This window comes from Gallinula chloropus, assembly GCF_964237585.1.
Source record: "Gallinula chloropus genome assembly, chromosome: 8".
Classification (NCBI taxonomy): domain Eukaryota; kingdom Metazoa; phylum Chordata; class Aves; order Gruiformes; family Rallidae; genus Gallinula; species Gallinula chloropus.
This window is the reverse complement of record NC_140093.1, coordinates 6093221-6113899: the sequence shown is the minus strand read 5'-3', so window position 1 is coordinate 6113899 and position 20679 is coordinate 6093221. Positions and strand designations below refer to the sequence as shown.

Here is a 20679-nt window from a genome sequence, read left to right as displayed (position 1 = left end):
CTCTCTCCCCACCCCTCGCTTCTCCTCCCAGATGTTCTCTGTGCCTCTGCCGGTGGCAGGAGGAGGTGGCGGGGCCAGAGAGGGCTTTGCTGTCATGGTGCCAGAGGGGTTTTGGTGTGGAAAAGCTGGTGCAGATGTTGCTCAGGGGGCTGGAGGCCAGGGTGCAGGAATATAGCAGCAGAGAATCATAGAATCATAGGGGTTGGAGGGGACCTCGAGAGATCATCGGGTCCAACCCCAGACCGTGTGCATGTAACATAATGCACACATGGAGGAAGACCAAGTGATTGCCTACGGACAGATTGAGAGATCCCATCAGCCATCCCCAGGGCAGAGGATGCTGGGCCTTGGCACTGCCAGAAAGGCTCTGCTGCTTGGATCTGCCAGGCTGGGCTGCTGGCAGTGTGATGCCTGGGCACAGCCCCACGGTGCCCACTGCTGGCCCCACACAGGGACCTTGTCACGATTCGGCCCCTGATGACGAGATCCCCGAGGGGGTTTGGTAGCTGTGCTCTCTGCTCAGAGCGCCTCCACCGTGTGATGAAGCTCCTCTGGGCTTGCAGAGAAGCTTTGATGGGGTGGATTTTGGAACCATCCTGGGGCAGCTGTCCCAGGTGTGTGCAGATTCCTCCCTGTCCTTGTCCAGGGATGCTCTGGCCCATTCCGCAGCCTGGAAGAGCAGAGCTGAACCCTTCAGCTTGTCTGCTGCCACACTTAGCTCTAGCTCCTTCCCACACTCGGGTCATTGCCCTGTTCCACTCCAGCATCGCTCCTCCTAACTGCTGCCCACTATGCAGCATCCCCCCAGGACCATCCCTAGGGCTGCCCCATTCCTCAATGCCGACCTCTCTACCCAGGGAGGTGTGAGAGTCCTGACCTCCCCCTGTGCTCGCACCCCCTGCCCTCGGCTGCACGGGCAGGGGTGGCTCAGCAGCCCCCCACCTCCCTGGGCCGGCCACTCCCAGTCCCACAGGGTTCCCACAGGCATTTTCCTTAGCGAGGCCCAGCCGGAGCTGCGTGGAGACGTGACCTCCGCCTCTGCTGCCGCTCCTCCTGCAGGGTACAGGGGTGATCAGGCTGTCCCCTCCTCGTGGTACCACTGGAAGGAAACCCTGGGATCCAGCACCACCCTGATCCAGTTCTCGTGGCTGCCGACAGCTCCTGAACACTAGCCTAGATTTTCTCCCAGAGCTGAATGTTGCCTTCCCCACTGTCGTGTTAAGTAACCATTTCACCCTGGCCCTGTCCAGTAGTGTTCATCTCTCCCCTCCCCGCTCTGCGGATTCCTGATACAAACTTGATTATTTTATTTTATTTTATTTTGTATTGAACAGTGTACAGTGATGGAAACAAGAATGACTATCAAAGCAAACAATGCATGGAATAAAAAGCCAGTGTACTTCAACGCTCCTCGGGCTGGTTTGGTGATGTGGGAGAGTGGGTTCTTTGGGATAATGCCACAAAGCCTTTTATTAACCAACACTGCATTTGTGACCTGTCTCTGAGTCCCAGATCAACTGGCACTACTGGGAGTGCTACCAGGCACCCCTGTGTCCCTGAACATTGGCCTTTGCTCTTGGCAAACAAGTGAGTTTCGCAATGTGAGCTGGGGGTGGGTTGACTCCACAATGAGAGCTTCTCCTCCCATGAACCTTGCTGTCCTGCTTGGTTCCAACCCTGCTGCCAGGGAAGGTGCTAAAATGGATGAAGCACCTGCTCTGGCAGCTTCCCGAGTGCTCCGGGGTCTCCCATCACCCCTTTCCAAGCCAGAGTTTACTTTATCCTCTGAGTGGTGGGGGAAACTTGTGGAGAACAGAGCAAGGAGGTAGAAATGCCAAATACTCAGCAGCATCCCATCAGCCCTGCAGGCCCTGCTCTCCCATAACTGGGACAGAGCCTTCCTGCTTAGCTGGAAATCTTCCAGTTACACACCAGCAACTGTGGAGGGTTGAAGGTGCTGCTCTGGGGCAACGCTGCCAGCCACACAGGGAAAGGAGCCCCACAACCACCTCATGTTCTGGTGGATATATGGTACATACAAGTAGCCAGCCCCAAAACCTGAATGGTTTTGCTGCATCGTTATGTCTTTACTTGGTACTTATACTAGCACCCAGCAGCACCAGGGTGTGTGGTGTGCCACTCTGGGCCCCAAAACTCTAAGGGTTTGGTGTGCAGAGGAGAGGAGGGCCTGGCTAGAGCTGGAAACCGGGGCTGGGGTGGGGGGGAAAACAGCTGCTTGTTCAGCTCAGCACAGCCCTGCATGCTGCAGGCTCCTCAGTGCCAAGGGATGAGGCTGGGCAGCAAACCAGCCTTCTGGCGCTCAGGGTGGGCACAGCTCTGCCCTTGCCACGTCCGTCATGCCAGGATGGACAGATGGGCTCCCATAGCCAGGCTGGGTGGGAAGCGCAGAGCTCAAGGGGAGCCTGTGCCTTGGGCTGGGGGACACTGGGACTAAAAGGTTCTGATTTGTCTTCCTGGGGGCCTGCTCATGCTCCTGATTTACTGTTCTTCCCTGCTGCCGAGGCTGGGCTGGCACCACCCCCAGGCACACTGGGGAGAGAGGCTGATGTAAAAAAAATGGGCAAACAGGAGTGTTCCAAAAGCCCCTGTATAGCGTTCTGCACAGGCACCACAGCCACTGAAAGCAAGAACCTCACACTTCCTCTTAGATAAGAGGATTAAAACCAGCGCCTGTCCATGGGGGCACCCAGCCCACAGCGTGTAACCTGCAGGAACAGAGGCCACAGCTGCTGCCAGGCTGTGCCCCTGTGGCACCTGAGCCATCACAAGCTCTTCTTGCCGTTGAGCAACCGTGCCTGCTTGTCCTCCTCCAGCTTCTGGTCATCTTCCTCCAGCTTCAAGTGCTTCTTGCTGTACCTCTTGATGAGTGCCCCAGGTATCAAAGCCACCACAGCCATCACCAGCAGTTTGAGCAGCGTGTCCCAGGAGAAAATGGCATCCAGAGAGGTGATCTGTGACAGGATGGCTCCTGTCTGCACGCAGATGAAGTTATAGGGTGTAAGACCTGAAAGAATCCGAGGGGGAGGGAGGGGAAAAGCCTGTTAGCATCCCACACAGTTTCAAAATGCTCCGAGTGTGAGGGGTGGCACGAAGGAGGCTCAAACAGTTTGCTGGGGCAGAGGTGCTGCCTGCCCCGGCTCAGCGTACGGCCCAGCACTCGGTGAGGGGGAGACAACATCACGCCGCCACCGCGGAGTCTCCCCGGGCCTTACCGATGAGGACGGAGAAGAAGAACTGGGACACAGGGATGTTTAAAATAGGAGCTGAGAGATTCAGAAACCAGTTTGGTGTCATGGGGAACAGCCTCAGGAACAACAAGAAGAAAAATAAGCAGCTCCTGTTCTCTTCTACCTGCCGAGAGAAACGTTCCAAGTTATTTCAGCTCCTCAGGCAGCAGCATCTGAGCAGCCACCACACGTGAGCAAACGTACGTGTTCTTCTAACGTGCTGAAACATCAGCCCAGAGCTGCTGAGAAGTGGCAACTCCATGGATGTACAGGAGCCTAACGGGGAGCCAGCCCCTTCCACGTGAGGGGAGAACCTGGGCTGTGACCTGAGCGACAGCTGGAGAAGTCAACAGCGCCCGCAGCTGTACAAGGCAGCACGGGGTGGGAGGAGGCAGTGCTGATGCACAGGGGTTTCCCAGTCAATCCATCATCTTGCCTCTGATTTCCTTGGGAGCGGGGCCTTTCCACACGCTCCTCACTTAGAATCACTGAATGGTGTTGGTTGGAAAAGACCTTCAAGGTCATCGAGTCCAACCATCTGTCCAGCCCTGCCAGGTCCAACACTAAACCACAGCCATCCAGCACAACACCTACTCTTCTTTTAAACCCCTCCAGGGCTGGTGGCTCACCCACCTCCCCAGGCAGCCCATGCCAGCATCTGACAGCCCTTTCAGGCCAGAAATGTTTCCTAATATCCAACCTAAACTTCCCCTGATGCAACTTCAGGCCATTTCTTCCCCTCATCCTGTCACTGGCCCCCAGGGAGAAGAGACCAACCCCCACCTCACTACAAACCCCTTTTAGGTAGCTGTGGAGACCCACTGCATCCCCTGCACACACAAGTATTTACGAGGTGAAGCCAGGTGCCAGGCCCGTTCTCTGGGTGCCCGTTTACCTTTCTTTGCAGCAGGGCCACTCTGTCAGGAAAGTAGGAGATGACGAAGTGCTTCCCGAAGGTGCCGGAGAGCAGGTAGCAGAGGGTGGCTCCCACAGACGTCAGGGCCGAGCACAGCACCAGCCCCGTCCACGGCCCAAAGAGCGCTCCTGCCAGGACGTTCTGGGGGCACAGCGCGGGGTGAGAGCCCCGGGGGGCGGGCACACCCCCCCAAAATCCCCTCCCCACACAGCCCCCACCCCACACACACCCTCTGGCCCCCGGGCGCACCGCCGAACCCGCCCTCGGGCCTGACAGGCACCGACCTCGCACCCTGCCCCCCGCGCCGGGGCCAAAGGGCTCCCCGAGGGGTTCGGCTCCACCCGGCATCCCGCACCGCTCCCTGCCCCCGGCCGTACCAGGAGGCTGGAGCCGGGGATGGCGAAGCTCTGCTTGTAGAGGTAGGCGGCGCAGAAGAGAGCCAGGGCCGCGCCCCGGTGCTGCCGCTCGTAGTCCCGCAGCGCCTCGGCCAGATCCCGCAGCTCCTCCAGGTCCGACGGGAACCGCAGCGGCCTGAGGGGAGAACGAGGCAGTCCCGGAGCGCCGGCCCGGCCCAGCCCTGCCCTGCCCGGCCCCCCCTCACCCCGCCCGCACCCACCTGCGCGCCTGTCCAGCGCTCAGCCGGACCGACAGCAGCCAGAGGGCGGCCGTGGAGGCCGCGAAGACGAGCAGCAACCCGCACAGCCGCCGCCACATCCCGCCATGGGGCTCGGGGAACGCGCAAGCGCGGGGCTGCTGCGGCCTGGGCGGGGCGAGGGCGGGCTGTGAGGGAGAGCGGGGCGGGGGCAGCCGTGAGGCGGGCGGTGATGGGCCGTGAGGGCGGGACGGGGGCAGCCGTGAGGCGGGCGGTGCTGTGAGGATGGGGCGGGGGCAGCCGTGAGGCGGGCTGTGAGGCGGGCGGTGCTAAACTGTGAGGGCGGGGCGGGGGCAGCCGTGAGGCGGGCGGTGCTGGGCCGTGAGGGCGGGACGGGACGGGGCGGGGGCAGCCGTGAGGCGGGCGGTGCTAGGCTGTGAGGGCGGTGCGGTCCGTGAGGGCGGTGCCCTGCGGGCGGGGCTATGGGTGAAGGCGGGCAGCGGGCGCTGGGCGCGCCCCTCCGCTGCTCCGTTACAGGCGTCGGTCCCGCCGCGGCAGCGTGTTCGGGCTCCGCACGGAACCTCCGTCGCTTTCCAGCCGTTTCTGCCGCCCGGTTTATGGGTTGCCGCGCAGGGAGCGCCGCCGCCGCGCCGGCCCGAGGCGCCCGCGGGGCGTTCAGGTGAGTCCCCGGCAGGCTGGGGCTCATCTCCGGCACGGGACGGGCCTGAAGGTCTCTCTGGTGTTCTCGGCCAGGACGAGGTCGTAGCGGCACAGCTGGGCCCTGCGTGCAGACAGCGCAGTGAGGACCGGCCTTTCCCCGCCACCCCCCCCTCCCCCCGTGAGGCAGCCCCGCTTTCGGGGCGGCTGGATGGGACACCCCCCGCGTTCCCCCCGGCCCGGCGCCTTCTCGTTCCGGCCCCGCCGCAGAGCGAGCCGGCCGAGGCCCAGGCCGCAGGGCCCGCGGCTCCCCGCCAGCCAGGCGCCGGCCCCTCCGCCTCCCGGTGCGCGCCCGCCCGTCCTCAGCCGCCAGCGTTACCCGCTGGGACCCGGCACTGGCCCAGCCTAGTACCGGAGGGGACGCCTAGGCCTTCCCCGGGGCGGCGGCTCGTTACTTAGCGGTGCTAAAACAGGCCGGGAGCTGTAGCCGTAGCCTGTGGCAGCCTCTGCGGGCATCTGCACCCACTTTTAAACAGGTGAAAGGTGGATCTGGGGCTGGAAGTGTCTGTGGAGGTGTAGGACAGGAGAGGGGAGGGTCAGCGAGGGGGCTGCAGAACCCTAGACTCTCCTGAGCTGGAACGGACTTGTAAGTACCATCGAGTCCAATTCCTGGCTCCACACAGGCCCAACCAAGTCAGGGCTGTGACCCCTTCCCTGGGGAACCTGTCCCAGGGCCTGACCCCCCTCTCAGCACAGAACCTCTTCCTGACACCCAGCCTAAACCTCCCCTGGCACAGCTTAATGCCGTCCCCTTGGGTTCTGTCCCTCTTGGTCCCCATAGAGAGGAGAGAGATCAGCGCTGCCCCTTCACTCCCCCTCATCAGGAAGCCACAGACCCCCATGAGGTCTCCCCTCAGCCTCCTCTTCTCCAGGCTGAACAACCCAGGGACTTCATTCAGCCTCCCCTTGTAAGACTTTCCCTCCAGACCCTTCCCCATCCTTGCTGCCCTCCAGAAGGGCTTATTAGACATACAGTCTCCTTACTCTGAGACTAAAGCCAGGGTAGCGGACCTTTGCAAACTGCAGAGAAACACACTCCACAGCTCTGTCCTTCTCTGTGCTGTGTGCTATTTGCTTTAACCCAAACTTAAAGCACATGGCCTGACACCCACGTACTGTCCTCACACACAGGGTCAGCCTAAGAGATTCCATCTCGCTGGACTCCGGCAGAGATCCCTTCCTCCAAAGCTGGCCTAGAACTCGGGGAAGGTGAAGGGCAGGACTGAAGGGCAGATGGAGGTTAATGAGGTGACTGAAGCTGCTGTAGGAGTCTCATCAGCAAATGTCCTGGTAAGTACCTCGTGGTGATGTAGGCACAGTGGCCCAGCCGCTCCCCGTTACTGGAACTCCAGGGGTAAATTAATCTCCCTGTCTGACTAGGCATAGAAATTGGGATACAAAACCTGCGTTTGGGGCTTGACATCCATAGTTCCCTGAGAGCTGCATTTACTTTGGGCCCAGAGTTCCAGCCTGAGCAGCTTTTCATAGCTATCAAAGGCCATTTTCCTGACTGAAGGGGAAGACGTCAGAGCCAGGCCTCTAATTGCAGGTTTTCAGTACGATAAGAGAACCTTTGTGTTAGAGCTCAGCTGTGGTGTGAGCTGAGATGGTTGATAACCCCCCTGCTTACCTTTCTGGATGTGTCAGGGACCGGAACCTCATTTGGAGAATCCTGAGTTTGAATTTCGGGCCGATGACAGATCCCGTGGAAAATGTCAAGGAAATTCTTTCTACTTTTTCAAAGTCCTGGTCAAATCCAATTAGCAAAGTGATTTGGTTGTACTGCTGAAAGGCTGCAGCTTCTCTGAAGATAAAGCAGACCAGGTGTTAGTGTCCCCGAGGGAACAGAGCTGCTTTTAACGTGCTCAGTATAGGGTTAAGAAACTCTGCTGGAGGAGGAGGACTGGACATAGGATTAGCTGCTGGCTTACAGGACAGGGGTATGGATTTGGGTCCCTGGGTGTGAACTTGCAGAGCCACTTCTGCGCTCAGTTGTTTGGGGTGGGAGTGGGGGGCACAGAGGCCTGACGCTGCTTGCCCCAGTCCCAGAGCAGAGTCCTGACTGTGGTTGTGCTTTGATCCCGAGCAGCCTAGACCCAAGTGATGCTTGTGTGCAGCTGGCTGTGCAAACCCCAGCTCCGAGTCATCCATGGAGTGTGCTGTACATAAAAACCTGTTTGTCACAACACCCCGTGGCTGAGGCACCGCTGCAAACAGTGGACTGTACCTTGCCAGGGTAGAAGGGGGGTATTAAAGCCCCTAGTTAAATTTAAGGTAGTTTTGTCAAACGCAGCAGAAGTGTCTATGTGACAATGTGGTGTTGTTGGGAACTGAGTAATCCGGCTTCTCGGGATAGGGAAGGGCACAGGCTTAAAGCCTCACAGGGCTGACGTTTAACCTCGGCCCTCTGAGACTCACACCACAACTGCACCGTCTCGGGGCAGAGCTGCTCACAAGGACGCGGTGGCCACATGAGAAAGGGCTCTTTATATGCCTGGTTCTACGGCTGGTGGTTCGCATCCACCTTGTGAAGGGTGTGGATGTGACCAGAAGCGCATCCCAGCTGCAACACTCAAAATGACTGGTCTCTTTAGAATCACAGGGGTTGGAAGGGACCTCAAGAGATCATCAGGTCCAACCCCCTGCCAGAGCAGCTCCCCAGCTCATATTGCACAGGTTGGCATCCAGACGGGTCTTGAATATCTCCAGAGAAGGAGACTCCACACCCCCTGGGCAGCCTGTCCCAGGGCTCCCTCACCCTCACTGGGAAAAAGTTCTTCCCCATGTTGGTGTGGAACTTCCTGTGCTCCAACTTGCAGCCATTGCCCCTTGTTCTGTCCCCACAGAGCACTGAAAAGGGGCTAGCTAATTCCCCCTGCATTCCATGCTTAAGATACTTATAGACATTAATAAGATCCCCCCTTAGTCTTCTCTTCTCCAGGCTGAACAGCCCCAGCTTATTCAGCCTCTCCTCACAGAGGTGCTCCAGGCCCATCATCATCTCCGTAGCTTCCTCTGGACTCTCTCTAGGAGATCCCTGTCCTTTTTATACCAGGGAGCCCAGAACTGGACACAACACTCCAGGTGGGGCCTGATCAGGGCAGAGCAGAGGGGGAGGATCACCTCCTTTGACCTGCTGGCCACACTCCTCCTGATACACCCCAGGATCCCATTGTCTCTCTTAGCCACCAGGGCACACTGCTTTAGGAGGCCTGACAACAAACAGGGCGAGTTTTAACCTGCCAGAGGTACACGTGTGTGTAAGCAGAGAACGGTCACTTCGTGCAGCCCCAGGGAGCAGAGCAGATTGCTGCAAGTGAATCCATGGGCCTGTGAGGATACACAGCTAGAGGCACTTGGGAGAACCAGCTGAGCAGGACTTGTGTGGCTGAAGTGTGTTTAGACCAGTCAGGAATTTGCATGCCCACATAAAGACCATTAATTTGCCTCTCTGAGTGGAATGAATGGATTTGGATGTTACCTATTCAGGCACCAGGAGCTGGAACAGGGCGCACTCCCAGGAAAGGGAAGGAAAGAAGGGAGGGACTTGGTTTTCATCCTGCTTTAGTGGAAACCTAGGACAGCAGTGCTGCTGTCTGGAATTGTCCACTTCTGTCCTTAAAATGACCGAGAAGGGTCCAAACCAAAGTGCTGCTGTGCGCTGGGGCAGCCTGTGGGGTTCTCACAGGACCAGGCAAGCCCTAAGGCATGCTCCCCATCAAGCACAGGATGGAAAGGGCAGGGGAGGATATCTTGCCTCCTCCCTGGCACAGCTGCACCAGGTGATGTGCTGACATTTACAGACTGTCAGATTGGTAAGACTTACGGATGAACTTTAGATTCTGCCTCCTTCCCGGTTTCATCAGCCAGCACGATGCTGAAGGTGCCTCTCCTGGTGTCTTTGTTCCATGTAATAATATCCACAAAGTAGTGGTAAACTGAGGCAAGAGAGAGGGAGCAGGGTTAGGCTCTGCGGGCTCACTCTGTGCTCCAGCCCGCCTGGCAGCCGAGCTGCAGGTGGAGGGCATCTTTGTCCCATTGCCTTGCCTGCCACAACCCATGGATTTCTCTCTAAAATCTCTTTCTCCTTCCTGCCCACCACCTCCCTTCCCAAGGGGTTTCTAACAGAAATCCAAGAGATGTCCAGGAAAGCACTGCAGCAAGCGTTACACAGCAAGATCACCTCTCCACGTGGCTTGTGGCTCACTTTCTTCACTCCCTGCCTTCCCCCTTGGTTTTCAGGTTGTCTTTCCTTCCTCTTGCCTGCCTCCACTCCACTCTCTTTCTGTTCTCAGCATCTCTGCTTAATATCTCCATCATGGAGCAGAGTCATCTGGCCTTTGATCTGAGAGTCACTGAATTCACTTATTGACCAGCACAGGAGCTTGGACCTTAATTCTTGCCCAGGGCTTGGTATGTTGGTGACCACAGGGGTGAGGAGAGACCTCTGTGAATCCTTTTTCTTCACCCGTTTCCCCCTTGCCCAGGTCCTTTCCCTGCACATTTTGCTGGCCCAGGGTAGCTTTCTCACCCATTCAGCTTAAGAGCGTACCTGCTTCTCCTCATTCCCACACAGCTCGCTCAGAAAGTGGTGTGTTGTTTTGAAACACAGGTTAGGAACTACCCTCTTACACTTCATTTGTGTGTTCTCAACAAATCTCCTAGCTCTGTAAGCGAGATGAGCCTGTTACTGCACATTTCTAGTGTGTAGACAAGGGATATAATGGGCATACTGGTTTTGCTCCTGAAATACTGCAATGCCAGCAGCAGCTGACTGTCTCTGCTTGGCCATTGCTGAAGGAGGCAAACACACAGAGAAAAAAAATCATCTCAGAAATCTCAGTCACTCACTGCAGAAGGGCTCCTTGTCCCCTGTATCCAAAAACACGCTGGTCGCTGGATGGCTCTGTTGTGTTACATAGCGCTTCCACTTGTGGGCGTGATAACCTGCGGGAGAGGGGGTCAAAACCAAGCAGAGGGTTACTTACTGCACGGGTATACAGGCAGCAAAACCACTCAGGATAGGCAAGCAAGTGTTTAAGGGATGGTATCTTGCTCGCCAGCTGCAAAGTGTCCCTGTGATACGTGCTCCACAGTCCATGGACTTAGCTCAGGGTGTAATCATAGAATCATAGAATGGCATGGGTTGGAAGGGACCCCAAGGATCACAGAGCTCCAACCCCCCTGCCACAGGCAAGAAATCTTACTGCTGTAACCCACCCAGCATCTAATGATGCCTGGTTACTGCTCAGCACTTGTGAGGCTGATCTTTTCCCAGACTGGAGGGTGAAGAAGGGTTTCACTCTGCAGTGCAGAATGGAAATCCCCCCCTTAGCTTTACAAGTTCATTTTGGGAAGGGTCAGAGGTTTTAGAAAAGGCAGCCGGAGCTGGGCTGTCACGTCCAGGCTGGGGACCTCTGTGGGTCGGTTACAAACAAGCAGGTTACCCTGGGTTCACCTCTGTCCTCAATTCCTCCTAGGCCAAGAGGTGGAGGTGAGACTGTGTCAGAAAGCAAGGACCCACTTCTATCCCACCAACTGCACAGCTTTTCTTCCTGGGAGTTCAGGGGAAAGATCTCAGGTGCTGTTTTGACTTTTTTAGCTCTGGGTCCCTCTGTACATAGGGGTTTCTGTTTGAGATCAGGCATTGGAATGGGCTGCCCAGGGATATGGAGGTGTCTCTGTCCTAGGAGGGATTCAGAAAGCAGGCAGACGTGGTTTTAGGAACAAGTTTACTGGTGGCTTGGCTGTGCTGGGTTAATGGTTGGATTGGATGATTGGGACAACCCCTGTTATCCATATAGGTCAGGAGATGATGGGCTGGAAAGCAGCTCTGAGGAAAAGGACTTGGGGGAACTCGTGGATGAGAAGCTGGACATGAGCCACCAATGTGCATCTGCAGCCCAGAAGACCAACCCCATCCTGGGCTGCATCACCAGGAGTGTGGCCAGCAGATCGAGAGAGGGGATTGTCCCCCTCTGCTCTGGGGAGACCTCACCTGCAGTGCTGGGTCCAGCTCTGGAGCCCTCAGCACAAGAAGGACACGGACCTGTTGGAGTGGGTCCAGAGGAGGTCACAAAAATGATCCAAGGGCTGGAGCCCCTCTCCTGTGAAGCCAGGCTGAGAGAGTTGGGCTGGTTCAGCCTGGAGAAGAGAAGGGGTCCAGGGGGACCTTATAGCAGCCTTCCAGTCCCTGAAAGGTGCCTGTAGGAAACTGTTCCTGAGGGTAGGGGGTGATAGGGTGAGGGTTTTAAACTGGAAAAGGACAGATTTAGGTTGGGTATTAGGAAAAAGTTCTTCGCTCTGAGGGTGATGGATCCCTGGCCCAGGCTGCCCAGTGAGGTGGTGGAGACCCCATCCCAGGAGACATTCAAGGTCAGGCTTGATGGGGCTCTGAGTGACCTGCTCTAGTGAAGTTGTCCCTGCTCACTGCAGGGTGGTTGCACTAGATGGGCTCTGAAGGTCCCTTCCAACCCAGTGCAGTCTGTGATTCGATGATTCTGTGATCTTTAAGCTATTTTCCCCCCTAAATCATTCTTTGCTGCTGTAACATGATGTGACCATACAAAAAGCAGGGAAATTTCTCCAGCCTCTCTAGCTGGCAGCAGAGGCCTGTACCTCTGCAGGAGTCAAGAGCCATCACCCCAAACACCTCAGCCAAAATAACTGGTGTGCTCTCACAAAGCACCGTGTTGCCTCAGCCCTTCAGCAAGGCAGCTCCGTCAGCCGCCCGGATTCAGGATGGGTTCGTGTTCCCTGGGTCCTTGCCTAGGATGGGGCAGGGCAGAGGCCAGAACCCTTACCTGGGATGGGGCAGGGCAGAGGCCAGAACCCTTACCTAGGATGGGGCAGGGCAGAGGCCAGAACCTCTCGCAGCTGGAGCACTTGCCGTTCCGGTAGTTTCTGTAGGAGTCACAGGGGTAGGCGGTGATATTGCAGCTCTGCTCCAGGGATGACATGAAGAGGAAAACAGACCTCTGGTGGTCACACTTGAAGTACTGCAATCCTTAATCGCACACAGGGAAGAAATACTTGGTTAGCACTCCTCACGCTCCGGGGAAACAGCATTTAGGAAAGAAAGAGGTGCCAGCGGACAGGCACCAACCAGTCAGAACACAGCAGGTCACACTGGGGAGCACTGGGCTGGGGCAGAACAGTCAGGGAGGCACTAGCCTGTTCCTCTGTGAGGGCACTGTGTCTATTTTACTTTTCCTCTTGTATTGCTCTGTTTTGTTTTAGAACCATATTTGTTCCTATTGTGACTGCAGTCTCAGAGGATCCATCTGTGGATCCTGCTCTGTCTCAGGCACTCTCTCCGAGCTCAGGCCTGGCAGCTGGGTACTGCTCTTTCTTTTGTACGTGGCCTTCTGTTTTGGTGCAAGCCACTCTTTAGAAACTCCCAACTCATAAAACAAGTTGTTGCATGAGCAGCAAAACGAGGGAAGGCTTCATTTCCTATGGATTTTGGTATGAGGCTGGTTTCCCATGTAGATTCTCTTGGGTCTGGTAAGGGTTGAATTGACATTACTGCCTTTCCTTCTGTCAGGTGCCTTCTTTGCTCAGCTTTCATAAGCCCAATGTCACTGCCGGGCTGGAAAGGAAAAAAGCTTTCTGGTGCTCAGGACTAGGGCTCTACCTGCCAGCCTGCCCTGTCTGTCACTGCCAAGAGAGAGAGACACGTTGGGTGCTGTATAGCTGCCTACCCCATGTTCATCTTGAACCTCTTTTCTGAACGGGTTCCTGCCTCCACGAGTCCGTGGGGCTTTGTGTGTGTTCTAACTAAGCAAAAATAATAATTCACCTCAGTTTTCTAAACGTGGTCACAAAACAAAGGCACAAATCTACCTGATGACTCTGCACGGGAAATGAATCCCGCTTGTGCCAGAGAGCAAGGATTGCTCCCGACTCCTACGCCTGCCTGGGGCACAGCAGCTGAACTCCTCTTAGATCAGTGCTGGGAAGCGATTGCCTTTCCCAGAATGTGCTTTTCATGCAGTGTCTAAGCAGTGACGGTGTTTTTCTCACCTTCTCTCTTTCTGATTGGAAAGGTTTTGTCACTGTTTGTGCAATTAGAGGCAGAGTTAATTACCAGAAAATATGGTCGGTGGGCAGCCAGGCTGGTCAGTCCCACCGTTGGGGTAGAAGTCAATGTGGCCAAGTGCTTCTGTGTAACCGAGTCCTGGCAAAGGAAAACATCAGTGTGAGGGGAGGGGGTATTAAATCATAAAATACAGGAAGAGGATACATAGGAAAGTAGCTGGAGAAAAAGGCCAGTTATTTAGCTCTGGGATGCTGCCTGTGTAGGGATATCATCTTGTGAGGCAGCAGGCTGAATGGCTGTGCCCTGGCTGTGTCACCGTTTGTGTCACCAAGCTATGCCTGTGCTTGTGACAGTACAGAACTTGGGGGTTTGCTGCGTGTGTGCAGGAGCTGAGAGGTGCTGGGTGCTGCTGGGCTGCTGAATTGGGTGTTCATGGCAGGACTGGGGGAAGATGAGAGGGAGTAATGAGTTGGGGAAGGTGAGTGCTGGGCATAGGGTGCCGGCGGTTGCGGGGCAGGGGACTTACGCCTCACTGCGGGCCTGGCCAGTGGATGGGAAGGTGCAGAGTGCACCCACTGGGAGAGGGGAGGGATGCAGCATTAGTGCTTCCACACCAGTGCCCAAGTCCTTGTCCTTCATGGGCCTGGGGGCTGTGACTGCTCCAAAACAACAGCACGTTTTGAGATGCCAGTAAAACAGCAGCTGCTGAGGGAGTGCTGAGCACAGCACAGGCAACACGGGGCCACAGAGAGCCCTTTCGCAGCACCAGGGAGGGAAACTCCTGCCCTCCTGTCTCATGGGAGCAAGAATCCCCCAGCACAGCTGCCCACCCAGCCCTCACTTTCCTCTGCTCCCCGTTGGTCTCTAGGTTTCCTCATAAAGGCACAGAGGAGAAATGTCACGTACCATCAGTGTCTGAATGAATGACATCAACAAACTGTGCGTCCGTGGGGTCCAGCCTCTCGCTGGGCGGCTTCCCTCTGTACAAGGGGCCTGCTGGGTCAAGGCCTGCAACACAAACCCGTCACCTCCGTGGTGTGCCACTCACAGGTGACAGCTATCCCCAGAGCAGGGGGAGTGGCAGGGGGAAGGAAAGGCTTACCTGTGATTCTTCCCAGTGCGCCACCAAACATCTGTCCCACAAAGCCAGAGATGTGTGCTCCCAGGCTCACTCCTATCATGTGCAAGGAGTCCAGCGACGCACCGTCGATCTGCAATTGAAAGTACTCTCATGGTCATGGATTCTAGGCACGTGAAAGTCTTAAAAATGTACCAGGAGAAGGAATGGAAATGCAGCTCCCTGCTTTTCCCATGTTTTCCCTTGGTGTGTTCCACACTGTGTAAATGTTCCCTCTTTGGTAGTCCCATGGTACATCTAGCACTGAAGTTGAAGGCCTGTATCTGAGAGATGAGAACAGTCCTGGCCGTGGTTGTGTTCTCCTGGGGCAGAGACTGCAAGTGTGGACAGGAAGCAGTATTCCCATCAGTACCCCTCCAGTTGCCCACTGTGGTTCCAAGCAGACGCAGCAATCCTAATGATCCAGTGCCATCACTGCCTGTGCCTGTGTGTGAGCTGACTTCTGGGCAGCCAGGAAGTGGACACAGAGTTTCTGTATGTAGGAAAATGTATCTGTGGGGTTTGGTGTCCAGCAATGTAGCGACTAAATGTGGAGTGTAAACTCAGTATTGCAACAACATATCATTGTACCGAGTCCAAGGGTAGGGGGCTTCAGCATAGCTGCACTTCCAAACTTTAATGTGTTCCTTCATAGGAGTTTCTTCTCCCAGACATCCTGCTTTCAGGGTTTTCAACCCTTTCTTGTGCCCTTTGATTACTCTGTGTTAATGTAGTGGGAGCATTCAACTTACCAGAAATTCATCAATAAGTTTCTTCAGAATCTCAGCAACTTTCTTGCAGTTTCTGGAAGCATTACTGTAAATGAGAGTTGTTGCCCCCCGGTTCCAGTCCACAAGGATGACGTTCATGTCTTCTGCAGAAAGCAGAAGATGTACCAAGTCAGGGATCCAGATTGGGGCAGAGCCTGTGAACCGGTACCCATGGATGATGAAGGTGATTTTCTTGGTCACGTCTAGGTACTTGGAGGGTGTTGAATCCAGCTCTTCAGCACACTGTGGGTTCTGCCTGGTGTAGAGCAGCAGCTTCACTTTCAGGTCTGTCCCAACCAGAGCATTGCCAATGTTGAGAGCTGTGAACGCAGGGCATGTCTCCCCAGGATCTGCAAAGAGCAGAGAGGTTAGCACCAATGTGTTTGCATTGGTGTGTTGTGAGCTGCCTGAGCAGCTGGGGTCACTCCAAAAGCCCCACTGGTATTAAGGGACCAACAACTAGGATGGTTGCCTTATTGGTTTGAGAACTTGCCCAGATGATCTGGACACGTTCTAGGGCAAAGAGATATCCTTGTGGTTGGTTCAGGCTGCAAAGGACCTTGCTGATGTGAGGGGTGGCTCAGTGCCTCATCTGTATTTGCAGATGTGGCCAGCTACTTCCACTGAGAAATGGGACACCCTTTGTGAGAGGTGTCACTGCTACTCCTTGATTACTCGTGGCTGCAGAGTGACTGAATTTTATGCAATGCTGCTTGATGGGACAGTCTCTGCCATCTGAAAGCCTGTCTTTGCTCCTTGCTTTCCCAGCAGAACGCCAGCTGAGCGTGCAGGGCCCAACACACCCTGTGGCAGTGCCCAGGCAGGGGATGGATGGACTGCCTCCATGGCAGGCCCTGCTTATGGACACCCTCCCAGGCTTTGTAGCCTCCTCTTGCCTCATGATCCTTTTCCCAAACCCCTTTAATATTAGTGAAGAAGCCTGTGGGAGAGAGTGTCCCTCTCCCACGTGCACCCTGGGCTGCAATAATTGTTCAGGCTGCAGTTGCCTGAGAAATCTTCCTGATCTTTGTTGCACAAAGCCCTCGGCAGAAGGGTTTAGAAAGCCTGCAGCTGTGACCTAACTGTGTCCTAGCAAATCTCTAGTGCTCTGTGCATTTTAATTTCTCAATGCTGAAACTCTCACAGTTTCTGGGAGCAGCTTTCCCTTTTCTCCTCCTCTGGAAAGCAGGAGCATGAGAATGATAGAAATGTTATGTGCCCAGCACATAAAATAATCTGCTCAGTTGCCATAGTTCTGCTAATTACTTTGTAGAAGCCCCAGGAGCTCCAGAAATAAAAGTTAATAGGCTAAAAGGATGTTGCAGTTACATCCAACTGGCTATTTTAAATTGCTACCATAAATTTGGAAATGAATTTTAACATTTGAAGCCCACAGAGCCCTTCCTGTATAAAGCCTGTGGTGAATCACGAGTAGCGGGGCAGCAGCAGTGCGATACGAACTCTCAGCCTGTGAACATGGGTTAGAACCAGTGTCCTTTGAGTGGAGCCTCTGTGATGCTCCCAGCCACGGTGTGACTCTGGGCCTTGCTTACAAGAGTTAAAGGTGACCTGGGTGGCTTTCTCCTCATCCGTGTGCTCCCACCCCGCTCTCCCAGAGCCAAGATGCTCCAGAAAAGCAGCAGCGCGGGTTCTCCTGCCGCACTGCTCGGGGAGATCAGCACAGGAGAGCAGCTAGGTGAGAGGGACCTGGGGGGCAGCAGGATGACCATGACCAGCAATGTGCCATTGAGGCTAAGAAGGCCAATGGCATCCTGGAGTGTATTAGAAAGGGGGTGGTTAATAGGCCAAGAGAAGTCCTTCTCCCCCTCTGCGCTGCCCTGCTGAGACCACACCTGGAATATTGTGTGCAGTTCTGGGCCCCTCAGCTCAAGGACAGAGAACTCTGTGAAAGAGCCTAGCGCAGGGACACCAAGGTGATGAAGGGAGTGGAACCCCTTCCTTATGAGGAGAGGCTGAGGGAGCTGGGCCTCTTTAGCTTGGAGAAGACTGAGGGGTGACCTCGTTAATGTTTATAGATATGTAAAGGGTGAGAGTCAGGAGGATGGAGCCAGACTCTGCTCAGGGATGGCAGCGACAGGACAAGGGGCAGTGGGTGAAGCTGGAGCAGGGGAAGTTCCATAGGAATGTCAGGAGGAACTTTTCCCCTGTGAGGGTGCCGGAGCCCTGGGCCAGGCTGCCCAGAGAGGCTGGGGAGTCTCCTTCTCTGGGGACATTCAAACCTGCCTGAATGTGTTCCTGTGGGATTTAGTCTGGGTGATGCTGCTCTGGCAGGGAATTGGACTAGATGAGCTTTTGAGGTCCCTTCCAACTCCTAACGGTTTGTGATGCTGTGATCTCAGAGTAACTAGCAGAGAAACGCTACCATTTTTGCTGACGCAGACCAACATACACAATGACACCCAAGGACTGTCCTCTAGGTACTACCACAACATAACAATACAATTCTCCTTATTTTTTACTGATAACTGGACATTGTTTTAGTCACTGTATAGAATTATTATGTAGTGTGGTTAACCAGCTTTACCACCACTGAAGCTGTAGTAATACAGGAGGAAAGGCCAGGCAAGGGTTACCTCTGTATGGCTCAAGTTGGCACTGATTGCCTCATCTGGTTCTCTTGTCTCCTGCACTGTGCTGAAACCTGCCCAGAGGAGCACAGTGCTTGTCACCACAACAGCCCAGACCAGATACAGAACAGGTTTGGAAGAGCTGATGGGCGTTTGCTAGCACCTAACACAGGAACTGTTTGAAAAGCCCTGTTCTATCCACACTGAGTCTGTTTGATTTGGGCTAATTTGATTAATAAAACCAGATCAGTCCTAATAACAGGGTGGTGAGGGACCCTGCTAGTGTCCCTTCCAGCGGGCTGGTGCGTATCCCGGGCTCAGCCGGTGTGTGTTCCCGGCACTGACACCTGAGGCGAGCTGGTTATCCCGGCTTTGCTCTGCAGTCAGGTAAGCGCAGTGAATCCTAACCAAATAGCTGGAAGCGCCCTTCAAACTCCAACCAGGCTTCTCTGATGGGGCAAGAGGATTATGGAGATTAACTCAGCAAAGTAATAAGGGAGGTGGTAACTCACAGCCTGGCACTAAACTTAACCCCTGTCCAATGGATCACTGCTCTGCAGTGAAGGTGCATAAAGGTGGCAATTAACCCGGGGTCCCATTAACTTGCTCCCAGCTCTGTCTTGGCCACAAGCCTGCTGAACAGCCTCAGGCAATTCACTTTTCCCTCCAGGCAAGCAGTGGTTTCCTGGGCAAGGTGCTCCAGCTTCTCTGCACGCGTAGCAGGAGGCATAGGGGTCTGTTCAACCCATGCTCCTCCGTAGGAACTGGCTGTCTTCTGCCTCAAGATCAGCCTCTGAGGTGCCATTGCAACAGGAGGGGCACCTGCAGAATAACCTGTTCTCTCATTCCTTTCTTGGAGATGGTGCTTAGAGGTTTTTCTTTCCTTCTGTCCTGGATGTTCACCCTCAGACAGGTGGGGCTGGCAAGAGTGGCATTTTGGGGCTGTGATCCTGAGGATATCTGTGTGAACAGAATTGCAGCTGAATTTTTAACTCCACCAGTCTGTCCTCTTGCAAAGCAAAATTTCAACAGATCATCTTCTTAATCTGGAGGAGGCTCCAGGGTGACCTAATTGCAGCCTACCAACACTTAAAGGGGTCCCACAGGAAAGCAGGAGAGGGGCTGTTCCAGGGACAGGCCAAGGGGCGATGGCTTCGAGCTGGGAGAGGGCAGGGTTAGGGGAGACGTGAGGAAGGAATTCTTCACTCTGAGGGTGGTGAGGCCCTGGCACAGGGTGCCCAGAGAAGCTGTGGGAGCCCCATCCCTGGAGGTGTCCAAGGCTGGGTTGGATGGGGCTTTGGGCAGCCTGGGCTGGTGAGGGTGTCCCTGCCCATGGCAGGGGGGTGGGACTAGATGACTTCTGAGGCTCCTTCCAGCACTCTGGTTCACTTCAATGGGTCAGGTGGTCACTTGGTCAGATTTGTAGCTGTCCTAGCTGTGGGCTGGACTAAAGGTGGGAGGCTGCATTGTGTGGACCTTGTATCAAGGTGTTGCTGCTTCTGTGGCTGCATGCAGTTTGACTGATGCTCAAAACACCGTCACCTTGCCTGGGCTCTTCACAGTGTGTTTCAGCAGACTGATCTTAGGCACCCATAATGAGCCTTCAGCTTTAAGCACATCTCAGTTGCAAAGAACTCCATCACTTTTCCACAGAAAGACTGTGCCCTCTACCTCTTAAACTGGTCTGCAGGATCTCACTGGGCTTCCTCAGTGCCTTTTCACACAGCTCTCTCCACTCTGTGTGACTACACTTCCTATTTAACCAAGCAAAACACAACCCTGAGATTACTCCAGAGAGCCCAATGAAATAAAAGCTGGTATTTATAAGAATAATACAGCTGGCTCAGGGGTGGCTTTTTTCAGCCTGTTTGTTTTCCCTACAAAGCCCAGAGCTGTACCTTGACTTGCTCCCATGTGTATGCTAACCCAAGGCAGCAGGTTTGTTCGTTACACAGGTTGGCTCTTGACAGGGCTGTGAGGATATCACATGGAGTTTATTGTTTGTACATGGCAACTCGTCCTTCAAGAGAAACATCATCCTTCTCTGAAGATTTCAAATGACATTTTCAGTGGTGATGGACAGTACAAGGGAAAGGTTTGCAAGGCAAGGAAAGGATAATAAAAATCACCTCTGGTTTTACGTTTGGAGCTCTTACAGCCAACTACATTCGTGTAACCAGTATCATTGGCTAAAATAAATAATGCTAGTGAAAACTCCTGTGTGGGAGCTACAGTGCAGAGGGTAGAGAGAGGGGTTTGTGCTTCTGCAAAGCACAGAAAGCATGTTCTAGCTGGCAGAAGCATTCAGAGCCCATGGCTGCTACTGCTTACCTGTTTTCACCCCGTGCGAAAGGTAGATGAGCGCGACGCACAGCCTCAGCATATGGACTTCCACGTGGAACTGCTTCTCCAGGTAAAAGATTTTAAGGATCCCACAATTTCTTGGGCGTCTGTCTGCTGCCTCTGACAACACTTCGCTCTCTTCTTCTGCCAGTAACAGTAGGTGTGGTGAAAGGAGGAAGTTACCAGCCAAGAAATGAAGACCAGTCTTTAGTTATACAACAAATGCTTCTCCTTAAAAAGGTGGGGCACCTTCTATTCTACCAGGGTTCCTTATTTTAAATATAGTTTGCCCTGGGGAATGACTAATCAGAGACACAAATGGTTTGGTATCACACTGTAAGCAGCTA

General features: G+C 54.7%; 2 protein-coding genes across 3 annotated transcripts; both read right to left on the bottom strand.

Annotated features, from left to right (window-relative positions):
* Positions 1–2550: 2550 nt before the first annotated feature.
* TMEM41A (transmembrane protein 41A) lies at positions 2551–4885 on the bottom strand. 2 transcript variants are annotated; one of them, XM_084267477.1, is made up of 5 exons: positions 4781–4885; positions 4542–4695; positions 4144–4305; positions 3234–3372; positions 2551–3025 (listed from the first exon to the last, which is right to left on the bottom strand). In XM_084267477.1, exons 1-5 carry the CDS (start codon positions 4876–4878, stop codon positions 2784–2786), a joined length of 795 nt encoding a protein of 264 aa, XP_084123603.1. In that variant the 5' UTR covers positions 4879–4885; the 3' UTR covers positions 2551–2783. The 2 variants fall into 2 exon arrangements, with proteins under 2 accessions (XP_084123603.1, XP_084123604.1); XM_084267478.1 differs by lacking the exon at positions 3234–3372 and having other exon boundaries at positions 2789–3025.
* Positions 4886–5458: 573 nt separating this feature from the next.
* On the bottom strand, positions 5459–20372 carry LIPH (lipase H; the record flags this gene model as incomplete). Its single annotated transcript, XM_084267366.1, has 10 exons — positions 5459–5537; positions 7104–7277; positions 9300–9411; positions 10325–10420; positions 12312–12479; positions 13563–13652; positions 14421–14522; positions 14617–14725; positions 15384–15751; positions 20321–20372. The coding sequence occupies 10 exons, from the start codon at positions 20370–20372 to the stop codon at positions 5459–5461; spliced, it is 1350 nt and encodes a 449-aa protein (XP_084123492.1).
* Between the last annotated feature and the right edge of the window lie 307 nt (positions 20373–20679).

Bases quoted from the DNA above. Each gene is read 5' to 3' on its own strand.
- TMEM41A (XM_084267477.1), bottom strand. From the start codon at position 4,878: ATGTGGCGGCGGCTGTGCGGGTTGCTGCTCGTCTTCGCGGCCTCCACG. The intron at 3,373-4,143 runs GTAAACGGGCAC...TTCTCTCGGCAG, and splicing joins TGGCCCTGCTGCAAAGAAAG to GTAGAAGAGAACAGGAGCTG. The intron at 3,026-3,233 runs GTAAGGCCCGGG...GGATTCTTTCAG, and splicing joins CTTCTTCTCCGTCCTCATCG to GTCTTACACCCTATAACTTC.